The sequence below is a fragment of the Rattus norvegicus genome, chromosome 3, assembly GCF_021556685.1.
Source record: "Rattus norvegicus strain SHRSP/BbbUtx chromosome 3, alternate assembly SHRSP_T2T, whole genome shotgun sequence".
NCBI classification, from domain to species: Eukaryota; Metazoa; Chordata; class Mammalia; order Rodentia; family Muridae; genus Rattus; species Rattus norvegicus.
Genome location: NC_141536.1, coordinates 91,718,351 through 91,740,544, shown reverse-complemented (window position 1 = coordinate 91,740,544; position 22,194 = coordinate 91,718,351). Strand labels below are relative to the sequence as shown.

General features: G+C 37.4%; 2 protein-coding genes across 14 annotated transcripts in view; one reads left to right on the top strand and one right to left on the bottom strand.

Annotated features, from left to right (window-relative positions):
- The window catches only part of Immp1l (inner mitochondrial membrane peptidase subunit 1), a 64,106-nt gene extending 45,923 nt beyond the window's left edge, over positions 1 to 18,183 (bottom strand). For 2 of the 6 annotated variants that reach the window (XR_015683428.1, XM_087654583.1), the window contains exons 1-3: positions 18,104 to 18,183; positions 13,530 to 13,635; positions 4 to 113 (exon numbers count right to left, since the gene is read on the bottom strand). The gene's annotated coding sequence lies outside the window, so the exon portion shown is untranslated. The remainder of the gene's footprint in view (positions 1 to 3; positions 114 to 13,529; positions 13,636 to 18,103) is intronic. The other 4 variants (XR_015683427.1, XM_087654582.1, NM_001399643.1 and 1 more) reach the window with 3 other exon arrangements.
- A 159-nt stretch (positions 18,184 to 18,342) lies between these two features.
- Positions 18,343 to 22,194, top strand: part of Elp4 (elongator acetyltransferase complex subunit 4) — a 222,973-nt gene continuing 219,121 nt past the window's right edge. For 7 of the 8 annotated variants that reach the window (XR_015683419.1, XR_015683418.1, XM_087654482.1 and 4 more), the window contains exon 1: positions 18,343 to 18,574. Coding sequence is in view for 6 of the 8 variants with exons in the window: in XM_087654482.1 (XP_087510608.1) it covers positions 18,355 to 18,574 (220 nt within the window). In the remaining 2 variants the exon portion in view is untranslated. The remainder of the gene's footprint in view (positions 18,575 to 22,194) is intronic. The other variant, NM_001115047.2, reaches the window with a different exon arrangement.

Below are 22,194 nucleotides of genomic sequence, written 5' to 3'. Positions count from 1 at the left end.
CACCTTGTGGCCCAGGCCGGCCTTGAATCTGCAAATGTCTTGCTTCCACTTCCCAAGTAACTGGGATTACAGGCTTGTGCCTTGAAGGCTGTGCTTCAAAATTCTAATTCTACCTAAGAAACAAAAAATGGTATCTTTTATTCCCTATCATATTTTTATGTTCTACAAACTAATGACATAAAAATTTATGTCATTAAGATACTGAATCAATTCATTTAAAAATACATATTTACTAAAATAATTAGTGGGAAAGCTAAGAAAAACAAGTGTTCATAAATGGTGACTGTCACTTAATATAGCAAGAGATATACAGAATGATCTTCCCTAGTAATATAGCAAAATTCAAGTAATGTTGGTCTGAAGGAAGCAAAGCTTGGTGTCTTTCCACATTATTCTACATTACTGATAAGAGATGTGTAAGTATGCTGGAGCACACAGTTAATCGCTATATACATTTATATGAGAAAATGCCAGGCATCAAGATAATAGCAAGTCCTTAAGCAGCAACGCTTGCTTGTGCCAGGCACTGCTGTAATTGCTTTACAGAGGTAACTTACAACCAGGCATCTCATTTTACAGATGAAGAAAGCCAGGGACAGAGATTTTGAGAACTATTCCCATAATTCAGAGCATACAGAGCCATTTGGCCCTGCACTCTCCTCCAATGCTATCCTTCTCTCACTTACAGTGATAGAACTGTTTTGGTAACTATCAGATACAGGGAATAAAGAGTGACAGGGAAAAAAGAGGAGTTGGACCTGACAGTAAAATTGGCAACAAAAACTGAACAAAGTGAGCTGCAGAAGCCAGACACACGTTAAGAGATTCCTTTAACTGAGTGTTTAGAAGACCAAAGGGCTGAAACAGACTGAGTAATTTCAGACTTTCCAAAGGCAAAATTGGTCCATAAATGATGACTTAGATATGGAATTCTTTGAGAAGGTATTTTTGTATCAAACACTGGGGAGAAATCTTCATGTATACAGGTTTCTGGGCATTTTGAAAGCCAACTAAAGCAATGATTAATATTATTTTGTTAGCATTACTGCACAGATATAGGAAGAGGACCTACTGCGAGTTATAAAAATGTTAATCTTAGCCTAAAGTGAGCAGGGTGTGGTGGGTCTCAGGAGGTGAACAGAGCAGGAGTTCAATGTCAGGAATTTAAGGCCACCCTGGAATACATGAGACCCTTTCTCAGAAACAAAACTATTGCTGTATTTACTTTCATTTGGGCCAGAAAAAAGTTATTTTGACATATCAGATATGAAGTTACTTTAAAAGCCACGTTTTCCCATACAAGGATGAATATGAAGCAACCATAAAATATATGTCCCCTTATGTCCTAATAGAGGTCACTCTGACAAGGAGAGAGAAAAGGCATCAAGATACATGTATGCTGCATGGTATGCCCTGCTCAATGGCTCAGTCACTCACGTTCACACAGCAGCCTCTCCACCAGAACAACTCAAACTCCTGTTATAGCAAAATCACCCTTAGGACTGCTCATGAATTGACCAAATCTATAAATATTAAATCAACTGTAAGCTTTGTCCAGTTTTCTTCTCATGTTCAAAAACTACAAATACAGAACACTCAGATCCCACAATCTATGAAAATTTTATTAAGCCTTTTTATTGTATTTCAAGAGGAAAAAAATCCAGCATCCTTCTCAGGTTGAAGGCAATGAACGCACTTTGACTTTGACTATAGCATCAAAATAACCTCGCAATTGAATATCAACCAAAATTAATAAATCATAACTCAGATTCTCATGCTCTCACCCTAGTAATGAATCCTTTTAAGCAAATACAGTTTTAACAAATTCTAGGAAGGAAGCCCAAAAGGTCTTTGTGCTGACATTTGAGGCCATAGAAGCCTGCTCAATATTTTCAGAAACATAACACTTAACCATTTATTTTAAACTGTCAACTTTAGGATGATTCTATGAAATTTTCCTCATTGGTTAAAATTTGCTCTGAGGTCTATAACATACTGTATTAGTCACTTTCATCAATCACAGTGCACATGTGCAGCTCAGTTCCACGTGGGTCCTCCCACACTGGAGAGGGGCTGTCCCTAAAGCTGTAGTCTGACCTTGGAGTCCCCAACAGGGCGGCCTTGTCTGGCCTCAGTGGGAGAGGATGCCCCTAATCCTGCAGTGACTTGACACACCAGGGAGGGCCCACCCTCTCAGAGGATAAAGGGGGATGAGGAAGGACTTTATGTGGAGGGTTGCAGGGAGTGGGAATGGGCAGCAGGGGCAATGTTTGGGATATTGTTCTGTTAAATCTAACATCCCTTTAAATATCCCTCTCATTTCTTGTACCTTATATCCCATTATTTTGTCTTGCAAAATACCTCAACTCTCACATACATTATCATGTGTCATCACTGCTGCAAATCAAGCCAGCATCTGCCTTTTCAAGATGAATCAAATGTATACATTACCAACAGAGTGCTACATTCAAATAAACTGTATTCATGCAAAAGAGTGGATACCATTGGGAAGACCTTACATGCTCATGTTGAATTTAATTAAGATGTACTTATTTTGGGTTTCCTTAAGAAAAAAGAAATTATAACAAAATATGAATGATATCTAAAATTGAAGAAGAAAAGGAGACTGAAGAGCCTCTTAATAAATAGCTTGACTACAATTACAAATTCCTGCTGTGCTTAATAAAAGCAAACTTTGAGATTTTGTCTTAAAAATGATACTTTAGAAAAAAATCAGAGTATTAATAACTAAAACAGAAAATTATCTGAAATGGTGGTAAACTACCTGACCTGTACAAGTAATTTCATGATGTTGAAAGAAAGATTTCAGTACCTTTTTTTCATACATACCTTTTTCTCATATTAAAACTTTAAATAAATAATTTTTCCAGTTATAAAAATACCCAGTTTAGGTGAAACAGTGTTGACTTTCTTACCCATTCATTTCAGAGTAAAATGAAGAAGCACACCTACAATGTAGGAGCTTGAAACTGGTCACACCAAATCCAGCAAGAATGACATGCTCGCAGGGAGAGTGGGCCGAACACTATTCACACTTACGTTCTACCTGACGGCTTTCCAGTAAAGACAGTATATGGAGATGAGAGGCACTATGTGCACGTAGATGCTAGTGGTGGGTCTAAAGAGTGAGTGTGCTTTACTTGGACAGTATCATGAAGGTATGTTAGTCACCCACAGTCAGCTAAAATTTAAAGTTTAAAACATCTAAAATGCATTTTTATAATCTATTTTTGAAATGCAAAGCTACTAGATCAAGAAGCACAAAAAGATAAAAGTCAAGTCCTATGAATAAATATTTTTAAATTAACCACTCTGAGATCATAACACTGACAACACTAATTATCTTTTCTTGTCTTGGCAGTTATGGTGCATACTGTTTGGGTGACTGATGGGGTAATTTCACTTCATTTTCTCTCAGTTTATTCTGAATAATATCAAGAGAAGAATATTAAAACAATTAACACCTCCAAACAAAGTATTTGATAAGGTTCTGGATTGAAATAAAATGTTTTAAAAAATTAAGCAGTGGACGGATTCTAGAGCAAATGACTACTCCATGTGCTGAATGAAAGAAAGCTAGACTGAGAACCACTGATATCTAGAAACAGCCACTCAACACTGCATTAACTATTCTCAGTCTTGGTCAAGGTAACATCATGTATTTCTCACAAAGAGCCATTTCATCAACAGTCTGAGCTAATGTTACTTAAATATCATAATATGTATTATATATTTTAAATTATTAAATGTTTGTCATCAGCAACTCAAACAATTAAAAACAGGTAAAATGTATGTCAAAACAAATTATTTTTAATTTCTTACATTAATATACATTTTATCATATCAATAATGACCCCATGTCTAAAACAATAAAAAGTATTTAAATTAATATTTAATATCACATACAAACTTTTAATAACAGCAATTACTTGGTCACTCAACTAAAAAAGTATAAAACATCACCAAACAAATTTTATATTTGGATAGTTTAATAAACTTTGAACCATACGATGCTCAGTTTTATGTTTTACAGAGTTTGTAAGTCACATCACTTACACCTACATATTACAATAAAAGATGTATTCTTTGCCTTGATCACCTGGTTTTGTTGTTGTTTATAAAATTAATCACAGCTAGCAGGGCAGAAATCGCTTTGAGCTTCGTGAATGACATCCAAGAGATGGGAAAGGATTAGTTCTCAGTTGCTGCCAGTTATAACGCCAGGTGGCTTTTTCTGCAGTGAAGGTGTTACCGATAATCCCATTACACTGGTACTAAATCTTGCAGACATCAAAATTATCACCAAGGTTCCTTTTCATCCCATCCTTTCCAAATGACTGGAAGTCGCTTCACCTGAAAGAAGTCCAATCCACATGCAGCTGCTGTTTTAGCAGGCAGCACACTCCCTGAGAATGCCAGTCATGATTCAATTTTGCTGTGCTGGTGGCCCCCTATTCCCTGTCCAATAATACATCTGTTAAAAAATCCTACAGCTACAAATCAAGTTTAATCCTACCAGGGACCTCATGTTGGTCTTGTCTTCCAAAAAGGCAGCAGGGTCTGCTGTCTATCTCTGCTAGTGTCTGGGGAATACCCTTTAAATCCCAGCCCTACTTAGAAGAATAAGCTAAGGATCACAAAACATGACCTCAAAAACCCTGATATGACTATCTTCTGACCCAGAGGCATTCATTCTAGGTGAAGATTAGAACTTTGCATAATAAGATTACACAGCAAGTGAATGATATCAAGGGACTATCCATATGCAGCCGCCTGGCTCTGTATACGCAGCCTGTGCTGCACAATATGCACTGCCGGGAGAGAGCTGGGCCTTTCTAGCTGAAATAAAATAGATTCACATAAATTAGTTGGCCATTTCCAGAGTCCTAAATCCCCTATTACATCTTTTATTGACAGCTCCTGTGAGGATAGCACAAATGTTACTCCTTTTTATTCTGTGCTTCTGTAACATCATGCTCTGTAATTGAAATGTACATAGATTATGTCTTAAAAATTAACATCTTGTTTGCTGTAATCTTGGATTACAATTGACTGTGTACATAATAAAATTAGGAAATCAATGGATGGATTTATCATCTCCAAGAAACTAGAGGTATTGTTTATAGAGGGGTTTAACATTTTATGTCAGCACTTTAAATACAAAAGTCACAGAGAGTAGTTAATAAAATTTAAGTGACTCAAAGAATACAACAGGCATTGCCTAACACCTACATAAAAGTTAAATTGTGTAAAGATTAAGTCATATTATTCAAAATTCAGAAAGCAGGAAAAAAACTCAACGAACTCACGAATGCATCATTTTCTCTAAGCTATATTCTAGCAGGTCAGCTATTTACGCTGACATCTACATTTTTAAGATTTATATTTATTATCTTTAATTGTGTGTGTGTGTGTGTGTGTGTGTGTCTGTATACGTATGAGTGCAAGTGTACATGGAGGTCAAAAGAAAGCTTCAGGACTGGTGAGGTAGGACTTGTGAGGTTGGGGCTTAGGTGGCTGTGAACCACCTGACTGCTGGCAATCAAATCTGGGTCCTATGCCAAGGACAGTACATGCTCGGTAGTGCGGACTCACTCAGCCAACCTGGGCCTACGTTCTTTATAAAGTAGGTACACGGGTTTGGTTGGTTGCTTGGTTGGTTTTTAGATCTCAAGACAGAGAGTTTCTCTGTGTAGCCCTAGCTGTCCTGGAATTTGTTCTGTAGACCAGGCTGGCTTCAAACTCACAGGGATCCTCCTGCCTCTGCCTCCAGAGTGCTGGAATTAAAAGCCTTCACCCCTACCACCCAGCTTTACACCATGGTTTTAAAGCAAATTCCCCTAATCGTTTCATAACTAAGATGTTGAATCAACTCTTATTACTTATGGTCTTATAATTCATAATTGCATATTTAAAAGAATATCTCAGTGAAATAATGTCTCTTTATAATACCATATGGAAAATTTTCAATGTAAAAAATTCTAGAACTATTTAGAAAACATTTTATAAGCAAACATATAAAAAGAAATCTTCCTATCCATTTATACAACACCCATCTGAAAAAAATCTGAGGGTATAAAAGGAGGAGTTATTTTTTCTTTAAAATATTAAAACTGCTTGTGTGATTGCTGTAAAACATGCTCTTTATTATATTTGAAATGTATAGTGAAGGTTTTATTCGCTACGTTTCATTTACCCATGATATCTGAAGAATATCCCTCATCCATCATATCATCACAGCACATTTAAGCCTTCATCACATTATATTTAAGCCTATCTACATATTATCTGCTCAGTACTCAGGAGTCATGTAATATAATTCTGATTATCTGCTCAGTGCTATAATTGACAGAACTGTAAATAAACATAATTCATTTTAATAGCACATTTATATTCTTTAGATACCTTGAGCATATTATTAGAAAAATAGTAAGAAATGCAAAAAATATGTATTTTTGTCATGATATATTGTTATGCTTGTATAATACACTGTGTAGCCCCCTGTGGCTGTTGAATATTTCAAATGTGACCAGTTAAAACTAACATATACAACACTAGGAATTGTGAATACAATATAAAACATGGAAAAATACAACATTTTAAATTTTTCTACTGATACACGTTGAATAGTTAGGCAATATTTGGATATAACTGATTAAGAAAAACATTACATGTTCAAACTAAATTGCCACTGGGCAATACTGTGTTGGCATTCATGCATTTTCAATAGCTTGTCCTAGTAGTCCTTTGCTTTGGTAGCTTGACACAAGTCATCTGGGAAATGAGAACCCCAACTGAGAAACTGCCTCCATCAAATTGGCCCGTGGATAAGTTTTTTCTATTTTAATGATTGAGGTGGCAGGGCTCAGCCCATCATGGAAAATGACAGGCGGTCCTGGGGGACGTAAGAACAAGCTGAGCAAGCCATGAGGAGCAAGAAAGTAAGCAGCATTCTCCATGGTTCTTGCCCCTGCTTCTGCCTGAGTTCCTGTCCTGACTTTGCTCAATGATGGGCTGTGATAAGGACAAGTATGCCAAACACAGTGTTTCCTTCCCAAACTGCTTTTTGGTCGGGGTGTTTCCCATAGCAATGCAAAGTAAATGAGAACGGTTCCTACCCTACATGGAACTGTACATGCAGCACTAGGGCAGGGGCTGAGGTAAAACATGTCAAAGTGACGGATAAACTTAGTAAAGACAGAATAGGATCTTGGTCTTTCAAGTCTCTTGTTTCAAGCTTAAAGGAAATGGTAAGAGATAAGATTTCCCTGCTGCTGACTATTGCAAACTTAAAAGGAACCATGATGTGTCAAGCTGCAAAAAGATGCTTCAAAACTAGTAAATCTAGGATTGGTTTGAGCTGTTTGGTTATTTGTTAATGAGACAGTGTCTCACTATGTAGTTTCAGGGGGCTTCAACCTCAGAGTGATTCTCCCAATTCAGCCACAGAATTGCAAGACTCAGACTTGCAAGAATTGCAAGATACGTCAACATTTATAGTAAATACAGATTTTTTTTTCAGAACTTTTTCATCTTCTCAAATACAGCTGCAATGAAAATGTAGATTTAAAATGAGATATATCCCTCCTGGGCTTCTTCTGTATGTTACACCCCAGTGCAATAGAGAGCAGCTTAAAACCATGTCTGGGTTTACAAAGGACCGTGATTTTTTTCCTATATAACTACAAAATTGTTTGTATTAAAAATTTGTCAATATATTTAAGTAGCAATTAAAGTGACTAAAGCATTTAGTACAGTCCAGAATGTTAGCAAAAACAAAGAAACCAGTTTTGTAAATTAGTAAGCTGCTTTTTGTAAGTCTTTTCATCATATCCATTAATGTTTTCTAAGCTTTCATTTAAAAATAGTTCCATGAATATAAGAATACTTAAAAATGGTTAAAATGCATAGCATATGCCTAGTAACCAAAAAATAGAATGAATCAATTACAATGACCACAGATAAATCATATGATAAAAATAAAGTCTATCTCTACAGAGTATTTAAGTGTGAGTTTAACAATATGATGCAAATTAAGTATTTAAGGTATTGGCTTATTTAAAAGTGGTTTTTTTCATAATTATTCCTTTACAATACTTACTTAATATCTAACACTACTGCTGAAATTCTATGAATAACATGGTTAAAACTTAATCTGTTTATTGTTTAATCATGACACTTTTCTCTTAGCTTCTTAAAATTATTTAAGTTTAGACTGTTTCTAGTTACAAGTATCATATAGGTGTACACACACACACACACACACACACATACACACACACACACACACACACACACACGCAGGCAAATGAAAACAACAGCAACAAAAAAAAAATACCCTTTCTAACCATCAATAGATGAGTGCAATGATATTCACTCTAAGTTAATCTTCAGACATCCAAATTCATGAATAAAAATTCATCAGTTTTAAATACACTGAGCCTATTAAGCAAGAACAAAAGCATATGCACAAAAGAGCTTTTAATATATTTCAAAGCCCACAAGAGCCATGGTCTCATTAAAATTATAAATTACACAAACATGGGATGAAGATTCAAACGGCAGAGCAGCTAAGCAGATTACAGAAAAGCCCGCGCTCCATATGATAACACACCATGGCCCTCCCAGATGGGGGCTTGGAACAAAAAGGCCATCACCACAGCTAGGGAAAACCTCCTTGTGATCTCTGGTTTCTCTTCAGCACATGACAGCCAAATAATATGTTGATTATTCTGTTTGTGCTGCTAAGCTTGTACGATGGAATAAAAGCGATATGATCTATTGTGAACCCAAATGCTAATGTGTTGTCCACTCATAAGTAATATGCTGATTTTATTTTGAAATTATCTTTTATCTGAGTATCAGTTTTTAAATGCATGAATTAAAATAAAAGCCAGGATAATGTAATAGTTAATTTGATACTTTAAACTAAAAACTGTAGTTGACAAGTGAAGAGTATGTAAAAGCTTAGTGAGAAGTCAAGTCTAATCACATACCTCTCTTTTACCTTATGCATTAGAATCAGAGCGTACTTTAAAATAGCTTAAAATGGGAAATTAATCTCATTATAAAATATAAAAGTAACACAACAGTAATTAACTTAGTAATATACATTACTGACTAGATAAAAGCTAAGTAATTAGGGAATTCAAAAAGATAATTCTGTAAGGTAAATAATAGCACATATTAGAACAGATAGTGACATTTTGAAAAAATATAATTTTGAATTATAAATGTTTAAAACTTAGCCACAAATGGTAATCATGTGATCTTATAGAAAATAATTTAGTAGACACTTAAAATTTTTTAATGTAACTGCCAGCATTAATACATTGGCTTGGTGACAAAAAGTTAAAATCTAATTCTTCTTTCAATTAAAATGTATATTTAATATGCTAATCTTTAATAGAGAATTATACTTAATTTAGGTTGCTAGGATTATCAACACATGCTTCATAAAATTACATAGTTCATAAAGAAACACTTGTGAGTATCTGAGTATTGGTGTCATTAACATTGAGAACTGTAACATTTATTTTCCTATTCTAGAAATTCCTGTCTGAACAATATAGCAGATTCTCCTTAAAGACTGATAAGAACACAAAGCAGCAATAAAAGAAACACAAAAGGCTAGTGTTGACAAGCAGGCCAATTTTCTTAAGGAGCTGTTTTGTAGAACGTATGTGATGATGAAACGTCACCACTTAAATCCACTTTGCGTGGCTCTTCTCCAGAGTTAGGCTTGAGTCCAAAGAGTAAAGCAAAATTGCCTCACAAAAAAATACAGTCTAGAATGATAAGTCTAAGAACAGGACAAAAATATATTTAGGGAACTTCACATATAACATATCCTTGGAATGCACAAATATGTCTTAAGCAAAGAAAGGGGCTAAATAAACATAACTGACAGACATTAAATCTGTGAACTTCTGTTCATCAAAAACGCTACTGAAAAATAAGGAACAAATCTGAGTCAGCGAAATCAGAGTCCACACTTAATTATAAATTCATATTTTGAATGCATAAAACCCTGCCAATGGAAGAGAAACAGAGTAAACAGAGTATGCAAAGGAGGAGGACAGGCACCATGCAAGAGAAACCACCAGCCAGTCTATGTATGAAAAAAGTATTCCAGTTCAGTAACTCTCAAGATTATAAATTACAAAATAATGATTTCATAGCCACTACAAGTTGAAGATAAAAAGATAGATAAATTCAAGCCCTAGAAAATGCACACCTGGAGTCTTCATGGAGTGTGTGAACAAGCACAGATATCTCAGAAGATAGCAGATGTGTAAACTTGAATGTGAAGTTACACAAACTAGTCACTCCTAGACACACACACACATGCACACACTCTACACTGTAGCATGTTCACAGTGGCAATGTTTAAAACCTCCTCAATGATGTGCTAATGATGAATTAACAACTACTATCCACATACTGGGATATAGCAATGAAAATGAACCATAACTAGCTGTAATAAAGTTCAACAAATCACACAAAATAATGCTGATCAAAGAAAAGTAGAGCAGAAGCTACCCGGTCTAATTATCAATATATGTGCGTACATATTGTAATACATGACAGTAACCCCACAGTGGAGTCAGGTGAGTGGTCACCTTGTGGGGGAAGGGAAAGTGGCCAGCAGGTGCCATGGGTGATCTTACACAACGATTACAAAATGTCTTTCCTTGTCTGCATGCTGGTCACATGGGTGAATCCGGCTTATTAAAAAAAAAAATCATTAAGTCATCCACTTCTACATTTTAAAAAAGTGACAGTAACCAGGATTTTTCAAGAATTTTCCCTACAGTGACTTTTATAATTGCCTGAGTAGACACACCAAATAATCTCCAAATATGGAATGTCTCAATCTGTAGTCACAGCAAAGGGACAATGTGAAAGAACGAAGAACGGAACACACTTCATGGATGACCCTCTAAACAGTGTTGACCCAGAGGCCCACCTGCTACCACACCAGGAGGCACAGGCAGGCAGAAGACATCCAGAGGTCTGCCTACAGTAGAAGCCACTACTGTGTGCAAGTATGTGGTGTAGAGATGGGAGAGAAAGAAAAGCAGGCTGTTTTGAGCACTATAAAGAGGCAGAACTAGAGGCACAAGGGTAGAGAGGAACAACCTGATGGGAGTTGCCTGCCCTGTCCCTGAGGTCATGGTGAAGTCTAGACCTGTGCTGCATCTGAGGGCCACCTCTGGGTTCCCAGTCATGCAGCAGCAGGGGTCTATATTGAAGTCAGTGGCTGACATTACCACCAAAGGCCGTGAGGATGTCTCTGGTCTGGGCTGCTGCCTGGGACCATGTTGATGTTCAAGGACACAGCTGGCCCTCACTGACTAACAAGCTTAAGAAAGCTGGCCAGACTCCTCAAGGACTGCAGTGAATGCCAGTGGCCCTGGTGGCTTGGGCGCAGGAGAGCTGGCAGGCTGACCAACTCAGCTACCACCCAGGCTCACATTCAGGGCTTTAGGTTGGCCCACTCCAACATCTACCCCATCTATGAACTGCATAAGCCTGCGAAGGGGCTGGTCCTGTAGATCCAAAGCTGCAGGATCTCCATTACACAGGATTATACAACATGACAGCCGGGACGAGTCCCAGCGAGGATCCAGTATTTATAGTAGAGCAGAAGCCAGAGGCCTCAAACCAGACCAATGACTCCTTGCAACGAGAATTTGCAAGTCAAGATGTGTGGACAAAAGGGTAGACTGTGTGACACACTACAGCCTCCACAACGGGATTTTTTGTTCTGTTTGTCTGTTTGTTTGTTTTTCTTTTGTGGGGGAGGTTGTGAGGATGGAGGGTTGAAATGAAGGGATGTGAAGATGAGTGGGACTAGGATGCATGATGAGAAACTTGCAAAGAATAAAATACATTTTGGTTTTAAAAAAACAAAATGTGAATAAAATAAGAAAATAAAATCTATTTTATAAGAAAAAGAGGCAAAATGTAAACACATTGCTTAGGAACATACATGAAAATTAAAAATTATATAAAAATAATTTAAGTTGTTGTAACAAAAGGTAGAATATGTGTTACCTATAAAGAAAAGGGAGGCTACACCAGACATGGTAAATTATAGCCAATAGTCTCTGGATAAGTCCAGGAATGTGAAACCATCAGTAGTTAGACTCTCATCACTAGTGAGACACAGGAGAGAAAAGAGAGGAGGGCAGGGGGAGAGGACTGCAGTAGTGTTGAGGGGCTAGTGGTGCTCTGGGTAGATGGTGGTTTGGCTTTGCTATATAGGTATAGCATAAGTCACCAGATACGTGCCTATGTTTATAACCTTATATTACACAATGCAAAGTTTAACTTATTATCCGTGATATTATATTCTTGCTGAGAAAGAAAAAAGGCTCATTCTCTTGTTAACATTAATTTATGTTCTTGGTTTGCAGTTCTAATTATTATAATAATATTTTAATAACAATGAACTATTACTATGCCTAATTCTTCATAATTCCAAAGAAGTATGGATTTCACATGTTTTATGACAGCTATAAAAATATAAGAGAACTTAAAAGAATATAAGTTCAATTATTCTGCTTCACTTTTGCTTATGTATTGCTTATGTTATCTCTGCCTCTTTTTTCTTTTCTAACAAAAAATGTACACTTACTTTAAAAATCCAAGATTATAACTGGATAATTTTGTGCAGGTTGTACTCCCCAAAAACTTTCACTTGAAGGTAGGAAGACACAGTTTCTTTCTTCTCTCACATGCTTTAAAGCCATTTTAGGACTTTTGCATCCATATATAAGAGTCTATGACAGCCTAGTTGCAGATACAATATTTGAAGTCTGACCTACTGTTACTCTGTGTAGATATGCTCCCTATGTTCCAGCAAACATGGCAGCTAGAACAGGGTAGAGACCAAGTAATGTTTAAAACTACCAGTACATTAAAACATAAAACACAAGTTGCTCATTCAATGATCTAATTTAAATTACACTGAAGTAGTTTCAACTACGGGGAAATGGTATTGTGTAGACACAACTCATTTTCTCTCCAATAGCATATGGAAGTAAAATTGTTAGAACAAGAATCATTATTATGACAGTATACTGACTTATACTAAAAAAAGCACATATAATTAAGGAAGTCATTTAAGGCCCATTCTGACAGGTATCCCTGGTATATGTTTTTATAACTTTTAGATACCCCTAAACAGGAAACAACCAATAAATAGGGAAACAAGAGAAGACCAGCTGTCTCATTAGACTTCAGTAGATTATCTACCTGGTGGCAATGGTATGGCACTTTTCTGAATAAAACAACACCATCCCCCTCCCCCATGGTGGAGGGGGGGACTTAGCAGTTCTTTGCTCACCTATTTAGTGCCTTTAGTCTCTTTAGAAAGTCACAGTTTTGTCCAGCAGGGAGCAGCCTTACAACAGCCAAGGACTTAACTTCAATATGAAACCCACCCACCCCCACCCCTGGGGAAAACAAGAGGTGTTTTGAATTCTAAAAGGTCTACTTACCATAGGTCTGTTCCACAATTCGTTCAGCTTTATGGTAGGTTTCCAAGAAAACCCAGATCTACATGAAGTCTCAAAGCGTGTGTGAGTCATCCATGGTTTCCAGTTCCTAAAGCAGTAAATCAAAGTAGTATATGTGAAAGCTTCTCTGACCAGTGTTGGGCTAAATTAATGTAAAGTAGGAGTAGATATATCTCAGTGCACTGTGTCTTCCTTTTGGTGGGGCAGGAATCTTGAATTTGGATGTTCAATAGCACTGAACCTTTACTATACTAAATGGAACTATGTTTTATTGGATATTTTTTATTTACATTTCAAATGTTATTTCCTTTCTGGGTTCCTCAGCCATAAGCCCCCTATCCCATTCCCTTCCTCTTCTTCTAGAAGGCTGTTCCCCCTCCACCCCACTTCCGGCCCTCCCCCAACATTCCCTTGCACTGGGAGGTGGGGGTTGTTGTCCAGCCTTGGCAGGGCTTTTCCTCCCATTAGCACCCAACAAGGCCATCCTCTGCTACATATGCATCTGGAGCCCTGGGTCTGTCCATGTGTAGTCTTTGGGTAGTGGTTTAGTCCCTGGGAGCTCTGGTTGGTTGGTATTGTTGTTCTTATGGGTTGCAAATTCCTTCAGTTATTTTAATCCTTTCTCTAACTCCTCCAATGTGGACCCAGTTCTCAGTTCAATGGTTTGTGGTTAGCATTTGCCTCGGTATTTGACAAGCTCTGGCTGAGCCTCTTAAATGGGGCTATTAAAGTCTTTATCCAAAAGAGAATTTAAGAAGGAAGAAATTAGAAGATATAACAGGTTATATAAAAAATTAAGAAGCTCTGTGGTCAGAATCATGGGTGTTAATCAGGCAGCTGTCCAACTTTTGCCTCTATAGACCAGTATGCATATCTAATATAATTTTTATTTTTTTGAGGCAGGGTCTCTCTACAGAATCTATGTAGTCTCAGGTGTCCTGGAATTTGCTTTGTAGACCATACTAGCCTCAAACTCAAGAGATTTTTCTGACCCCAGAGTACTGGGATTAAAGACAGTGAACCACCGTGTATGGCTAATCATAAAATTGAAAACATAGTAGAAAATAGTTTATAATGCTGTTGTGAAAAGAAGTCATGACCAACTGAAAGGCAAAATATTTTAATGTGAAAGTCTATGATACAGTTAGCTGTAATAATTCTGCATCAGTTCTTATGACTCAAAGACACAAATTACTCTGTCTCTACTCCAATGTGAAATGTCCAAGTTTGCTTTGTATGTGTTTGCATATGGCTTTTCAGAGTTCACAACAAATAAGATACGTATCCAACTTCAAATACACATAATTTAGAGGGATTTTATCTGCTTAAATAAATTCATTCTATTTGCAGGCACTATATTCTTAATGTCATTGTATTGCAAGTCTCAAATACACTTATTTATTCTACTCTAAGTATTTTTTCAGCTATGTAAGCATTTGAACCCTCCCTAAATATTTTAGAGTTAATATCCAATCACCTAAATTTCATTTCATTCTTGTTTCAATCAGTTAAAGACCACCACTATTTTAGTATATACTAATATACTACTAATGAATATATTAATAACCAACTTTTTTAAGTCAACAGGACTTTAGTATTATTAATGTGTCATGCACACATATACAATATCCTTAACTTGACATGTAAAGTTTAAAAGAAATGTATCTATTTAACATTCACTAGTACTGATATTAAGATGAAGAGTACTGGTGTATTATGAAACATATTTATTGTGAGGGGATTGCATGCCTGTCATAGCATCTATGGTGAGAGAAGTCAGAGGACAGCTTGCTCAAATTGGTTCTCTCCTTATACCATGTGAGTCCTTAAGGGTGGGACTCGGGTCATTAGTCTTAGTGGCAAGTACCTTTTCCCATCGAGAAACCTCACCAATCCATAAGCCATTTTATCAATCCATAACAATTAATTATTCATAAGTTTGTAATTTCTATAAATACATTACACAAAAGATTGCATTATACATGAATATTACCCAAAAGAGACTTCAGTGATTTTAGTGTCCTACTTCCCAAAGTAATACCCACTTAGAACCACAGTACACAAGCATATATTATTCGTGATATAATTAAGGTAAGGGTCGACATGAGATAAATACTAGACTAGGGAGGTAATAAGTCTAATAATAATGTCCTAATAAAAGACGGAGAACAATACACAGATCCATGAGGAGAGGACATCATGAAACTGGAGACAGAGATTGAAGTTATGGTTTCACAACCAAGAATATCAAGAGCCTGCAGAAACCAAAAAAGAAGAGTTGTTTCTTAAGTATCTGGAATAAATGTGGCCCTTTTGTCATCCTGACAATATTTTGTACCTCTGAGGCTCTGAAAAAGTAAGTTTTCTGCAAAGCAGCCAAGTTTATGTCAGGTCGTTACGGCAGTCCTAGGAAATTCTTGGCAACGGGAGGTGGGGTGTTGCTTTAAAAGAGACTGTATGTGGAACACACTTCTCTTCCCAGTATCATGCCTACAGGAGAGTCTGGTTCAAAATGAGAAGCTCTATAATACTTCTTCACAAATTGCTCCCAAATAAAAGTATGTTTTTAAACTAATATAAGTAAACACTGAAGACAGTGAGGAGCATGACCATACCAGAGACCTTGAAGGATTTTAGAATATAAAGTATATTGAACAGAGAAAGGTAGAAGAGTCCATCACACAGCCTGTCAACTGTGTAAACCTCCAGCTGCCATTTACTTTTGTGGGGCAACATAAAGAAGTGCCACATAACTGACTTTTAAATGGCTCAAGGGAAAAGAAAGACCATGCTGTAACATATAAAAACTATTTGAAACTAAATTTCAGCTTTTAGCATAGCTGTGCTTAATCATTAATGTCAGATCTCATGGTTTGCTCATGAAAGAAAGGAGTAGAATAAAGAGAGGCTTTATTGTCTGCCACACCTAAATTATTTACTATTTGGTCTCAGAGAAATCCACTCAAGACCAAACACAAACTTGAGATTATTTTTCATATTTCCTGCTGTGACTCCAACTGGTGTTAGTCTTCACTGGGAATAATGAAGGATAATCAAATGAAACAAAATATATTATCTGCCTAAAAGGAGCTTGACATCTAAACTATGAAGACTGGGAATCAAATAGGAATTCTTTATTTGCTATTAGAGAAAGAATCTACCATTTTAATAAAACGGACAAGATTGTATAAAAATCCAGTCTGGGTTTAAGCAAGTGCTTGGCAGTTATCTGGGTGTCTCAAAATATAAAGGTATGCACCGTACACACTGGTGACATATTTGAAATGACACCAAGCAACCTTCTTCAAATCTTTCTGGTTGATATGTTGTTAAACCACAAGGTTTGTTGCTTTCCTCCCCCACCCCCGATATGATTATTTATTATCTGTTTCGATTTTTTTATTATTGTTTGTTTTGCTGATGTGAACCCTGAACACCTGATTCTCCTTCTCCAACTCTTTAGGATTACAGGCTCCAGCCCAAGCCTGAATATGATGCAAAAAAAAAGGGGGGGGGGGAGAGAAAGGGAAAGAAAAAATATAAAGTGTTGTGATGAATTCACCTGTAAGTCTCAGTGACAGAAGGCAAAGGCAGACTTCTGTGAGTTATAGGCCAAACAGGGTTACAAAATGAGACTGTCTCAAAATGAATGAGTGAATGAATGAATGAATGAATCAATCAATCAATCCATGTATCATCCACCACTGTTGGCAGTTGGTACTGACTTCGGTCTCTTTTTAGTTCAAACACTGCCTATCTTGTATGTCTTCTAAAAATCACTTAATCAATTCTTCCTCCAGTTCTCATATGAAAAAAAAATATTTAAAAACAGCTCTGAATTATGGTTCTTTTTTCTGCCACAAAAAAAAAAAAAAACCCTCATAGTATAGTAGGAACCCTCTTCATTCAGATTTCAAATTACTAGAAAAATAAGGTACAAATAAATCTAATTCTACTCAGATTTAGTGGGAGAGAAACTTCGATTAGTTTCTGTTATTTGCAGCTGCTTTGGAGAAGTGACAATTAAATGTGTGAACAAGGTTGTCAGAGTAACACTTGTCATTCACACTGCTTAGGAAAGACCCTCCGAGATTTCCAGAAACACTAATTAAAATTAAGAAAAGCTGCTCACGGGGACTTGTCAGAAAGCTATAGTCTGTGAGACCTGGGAAGAAAGCCCAATGGTCTCAAAGCTCATGAACGGAAGTTTTAAAGTATTAAGTTGACTATTAAACCCACGTAACCCTGAACTCTGACTTAAGCCCAAGAGCTCACCAGCCACTGAAGTCACTGATACCCCTTTCCAGACAACACAACCCTTCGGGAAAACTCGGTCTCTAGGAGGGGCAGTGGTGAGGGTGGTGGGGCTGAGGGATAACTTTCCTTAGAAACCAGAGAGATTAGAGAGGAGTCTCTCCTCTTTGCTAAAGAGCAGGGAAGAAGCGAGCGCCAAATCGCAGTGGCTTAAGAAGCCCTGCGGGCGAATCGCTTCTCCGCCCTTTTCTTTTAACTCCTAGTGAACTCGCAAACCATGAATGCCAAAGGACAGTACCCACCTGCGGCCCCAAACACCAACAGAAGTTCCTCACCCAGAACTCAGATGGACCGGGTTCACCTGGGCCGCTTACAATCCTCCGGCTTTACGTACCGCACTTTTCAGCAATAGGCTTTGCGATTGGTTGGTCAGCAAGGAAATCTCAGTTCTATTGGCTACCAATGGTGAGTAGGCGGGATTTTGGGGCTGACTCTGACAGGCCGACCGCTCGAGTTCCCAGAGTTCCGATTGGGTCATTTTAGGGGCTTCAAGATGGCGGCGGCAGCCACCTGCGGCGCGGGTACCCTCAGCTCCGAATGTGTGGCTTCCGAGGCGGGCCAGAGCCGCACCTCTAGCTTCCAGAGGAGAGGCAAGGCTTCTGGGGCCCCCGGAGGGGGTCCCCGGCTGCTGTCCATCGCAGGCACGCGACCGTCGGTGCGGAATGGACAACTGCTGGTGTCAACCGGGCTCCCAGCCCTGGACCAGCTTTTAGGTCGGTTCAGAATAAAGATGTGGGGGCATTCTAGGGAAAACTTGGGGTGGGACTCCAGAAGCACCCACACCCATTTCCTTTTTCCCTTTCCTCTTCACAAGCATGGTCAGGATAGCCTGTTCTGACAGGGAGGAAAACTGGGGGAGGAAACTTGGATGGAGATGTCTTAAGAGCTGTGCACTAAGCCCGCCTTAAGACCCAAGATTCCTAACTCCACTCTGCCCAGCACCTCATTTCCAGATGACCATGGACTCCCTACATGCTTTTACCCTAAATGATTACTGATGGAAAAAAAAAGGGGGGGGGGGGGAATTAGCTTGTAGGATCCTCTGGTGGTATCTTAGAACACCCTCCTTCCAACCCCGGGTAACTTAAAGCTGGGACTAACCCACAAAACTTTTTAGCGTTTTAAAGAAAGATTTCTTTAGAAAAAGCTGAAGGTATTGCCCTCTTTTCTGCCGCCTGACTACTCATCTCTTTAAATCTTAAAGTGGTGTGGCTCTAAAGAGTGCATGTTAAGGATGCCTGTTGATTCAAAGGAATGACAGTCCTTGATATTCAGATAGTTCTGCACTCTGCCCCGCCCCCTTCCCCGTGTCTTAAATTTGTTATCATCTCTGGAATCTTTTACGCAAAGCCTACTGAAGAATATACTTGTTTCATAGAACTGATTTGTTGAAAGGGTTGAGTAGATTAGGTTGGTAGGACAGGCTACATTTCTGTTTGAATGCTGCTTCATAAAAACAGATGTGTGTTGACATCTTGCAACCCTTTTTCGTAGTGTTTACCATATGTCGTTTAAATCTGGTACATTTGCATGATATATTGCATTTGCCATTGCTTATTCTTGTTCTTCACTTGACATTTTCTCCGGGTTTTTTCCAGGCTTTTCAGGTAAGTTTAGCAAAGAGGAAAATAACAAGTCAAGGAACTTACCAGAAACAGCATGGTTTCTTGAGTCTATTATTTCATGTTCTAAATGTATCTTGATTGTTTTCTTTACAAATTTAAAGTAGTTGCACATAATTGTTTCAAACCCATTCATGTGTATGAGACTAGAAATATGATGCTAAATGCATAGTCGGCTAATATTTATTTCACTTTTTTTTTTCTCGTTATTCTAGTTTTGAACCCAAAGCTTAGAAAAGTTGGTCAGTTTTAGTGAACTCTCATCCAGCAGAAATTAATCTGTAAGCTTTAGTGACAGCAGATCTTTCCCATCAGTCTAACCTATCTCTTCTACCCCTTAAATGTCTATATTTTTTTAATTAAATGGGAATAGGTGCCTTTATTCAGTTGATAATAATCAAACTCTTCAAACAAAAGGACAGCATTTTCAGTAGTGTACCTTCATTTCCTCATTAGAATAGCAAATTGTGCTTAGACCAGAGCCTGGCACTTCATAAGTTCTTGATAAGGTTTTGACTGAAAGGAGGAAAAGAAAGCCTAAGCAAGAAATAGTGAAGTGCGAAAAGTGGAGTTTGGCATTTAAGCTCCAAAAATTGATTCAGAAATTTAATGGTATGAGTAGTCACAAAACTCCCAACCATCCGAACTCAATGCAGCTTCAGATTTAATCATCTCTACATTTCCATCACAGCTATTGCTAATTTTTGAGAATTATTTTCAGGGAGTTTTGATAGTTTACTGAGCTTAAGATTAAATACTTAAATATATTCTCTTCACACCTGCCCAAAAGAACTGAGGGCACCTTTTCATCTGTGTTTCTATGGAGACATATATTTGAACAATCATTTTGAAATTTGTAGAAATGCTTGAACAGTGGAGGGTTTTGGTATTTGAATCTAAACATGCTAAAAGTTAGTGTTCTCTAAGAAAATTAAAATAGTAGCAGTTGCTGAAATGTACGTTTTGCATGATTGCAGTTGATTTTGCAAAGTACATAGAAATTCAGATGGTTGCAATAATAGGAGTTCCTATATTTGGAATAATAAATATACCCAGATGTGTTTCAGTTGTTAACTTCTTAATAACATTTTCGTAACTTGATTTCCTGTCCTATATGTCTTCTGAAGCAAAAAAAAAAAATTGCATTTGTTTTTCATTAAAATGTTTGGAAGTGAAGCATCTGTTGCCTATGTGTATTCAGATAACCACAAGAATCTCATAACCTGAGTTGTTACTTTCAAAAGTCATTTGATTCGGATTGTGGCAAGCCTCTATGACCCCTATTGTGATAAAATGTAACAATAGTGGGATATTAAGAATATTGTGGGAAAAAAGAATGTTGTGACATTGTGGCCAGATAACAAGTAATATTGCATTATATCCAGCCCGTGGTACAGTGAAACTCTCCTGCTGCCACCTGACATCAGGAGAATTTTAAACATAGTTGCTAATATATTTGAAACCTATCATACAGACTGATTGAATGTTAGCTATGTGGTAATTCATTACCTCCCTTGCTTACATCAAAATGTCTTACAAATTTGAAAATTCTCCTTTTCAGCATTTTAAAGAACATGATCCAGCCATTTTATTATTGGATTTTCATATATATTCTCCAAGTTGGCAATCTAAAATTTTACAAGTTTTCATTTAGACTTTCTGAGTCTAAATGAGGAGATTTCCTTATGTATGTTCGTGGAATTGTGCATGAGAACAGGTGTGTGTTTCTAAAGGCCAGAAGAGACCACAGGATCTCCCGGAGCTGGAGTTACAGGTGGTTATAAATGGTCTCATGTGGGTTCTGGGAATCGAATTTGGATCTTCTATAAAAGCAACAAGAGCTTTTAACCACTGAGCCATGTATCCAGCCCAGTAATCTAGGCTTTCAACTTTGTCTCTGTGAGGGCATTTATATTGTTATTTGAGGCCACTATAGGTAAATATCATATGTTTTAGAAAAGGAGAAGAACCTAGCTAGATAGACACTTAAGGAATTTCCAAGGAAAAATTTTAGGCAGTCTTGAGAGGTTCTTGAAGAAAGCTTGACTTCTCAGATTTGTCTCATTAACCCCTAGCCTGGTCAGAGTTTAATTCAGGTTTGGTGGTCGAAAGAATGGTAGGTGCTACAGTCATCACGACTTACCAAGTAATAATATATGCTTAGTGGTGTGTTCTACAAAAATGATTGCAGAAATAGCAAAAGCGTCTCTTACTGAGCATGCTGTGTTCTATATGCTACTTCATTTCTTTGGGAAATACCACCTCATCCCACCATGAACCTTAAAAAAGACAGGGAGAATAATGGTCAGACATGGTGGTTTATGCTTGTAATCTCAGCGCTCAGTGGGCTGGTGCAAGAATGTTCTGTGAGATCCAGCACACCCTGGCTAACCAGTGAGATCCCATCTCAAACTTGAAAATCCTTCCTGCTAAACTTCCACTGGAACTTACCTATGGAAGTTAAGTAGATTAGGGAGGTAGAATTGGTCTTCAGTTGTCAAACAGCTTTGAATACTTTTAAAATAACACAACAAATATATTTGTAGTTATTCTTTAGATATATTTTAAGTATATTTGTTAGTTTTTGAGACATTAATTCCAAATATTAATACTTTTACAAATGAAATGAACCACAAGGTATTCATGATGGACTCCCTTACCTCTGTAGCATAGTTCCAGTATCTTAAGAGTTAATTTTAATGAGTCACCAT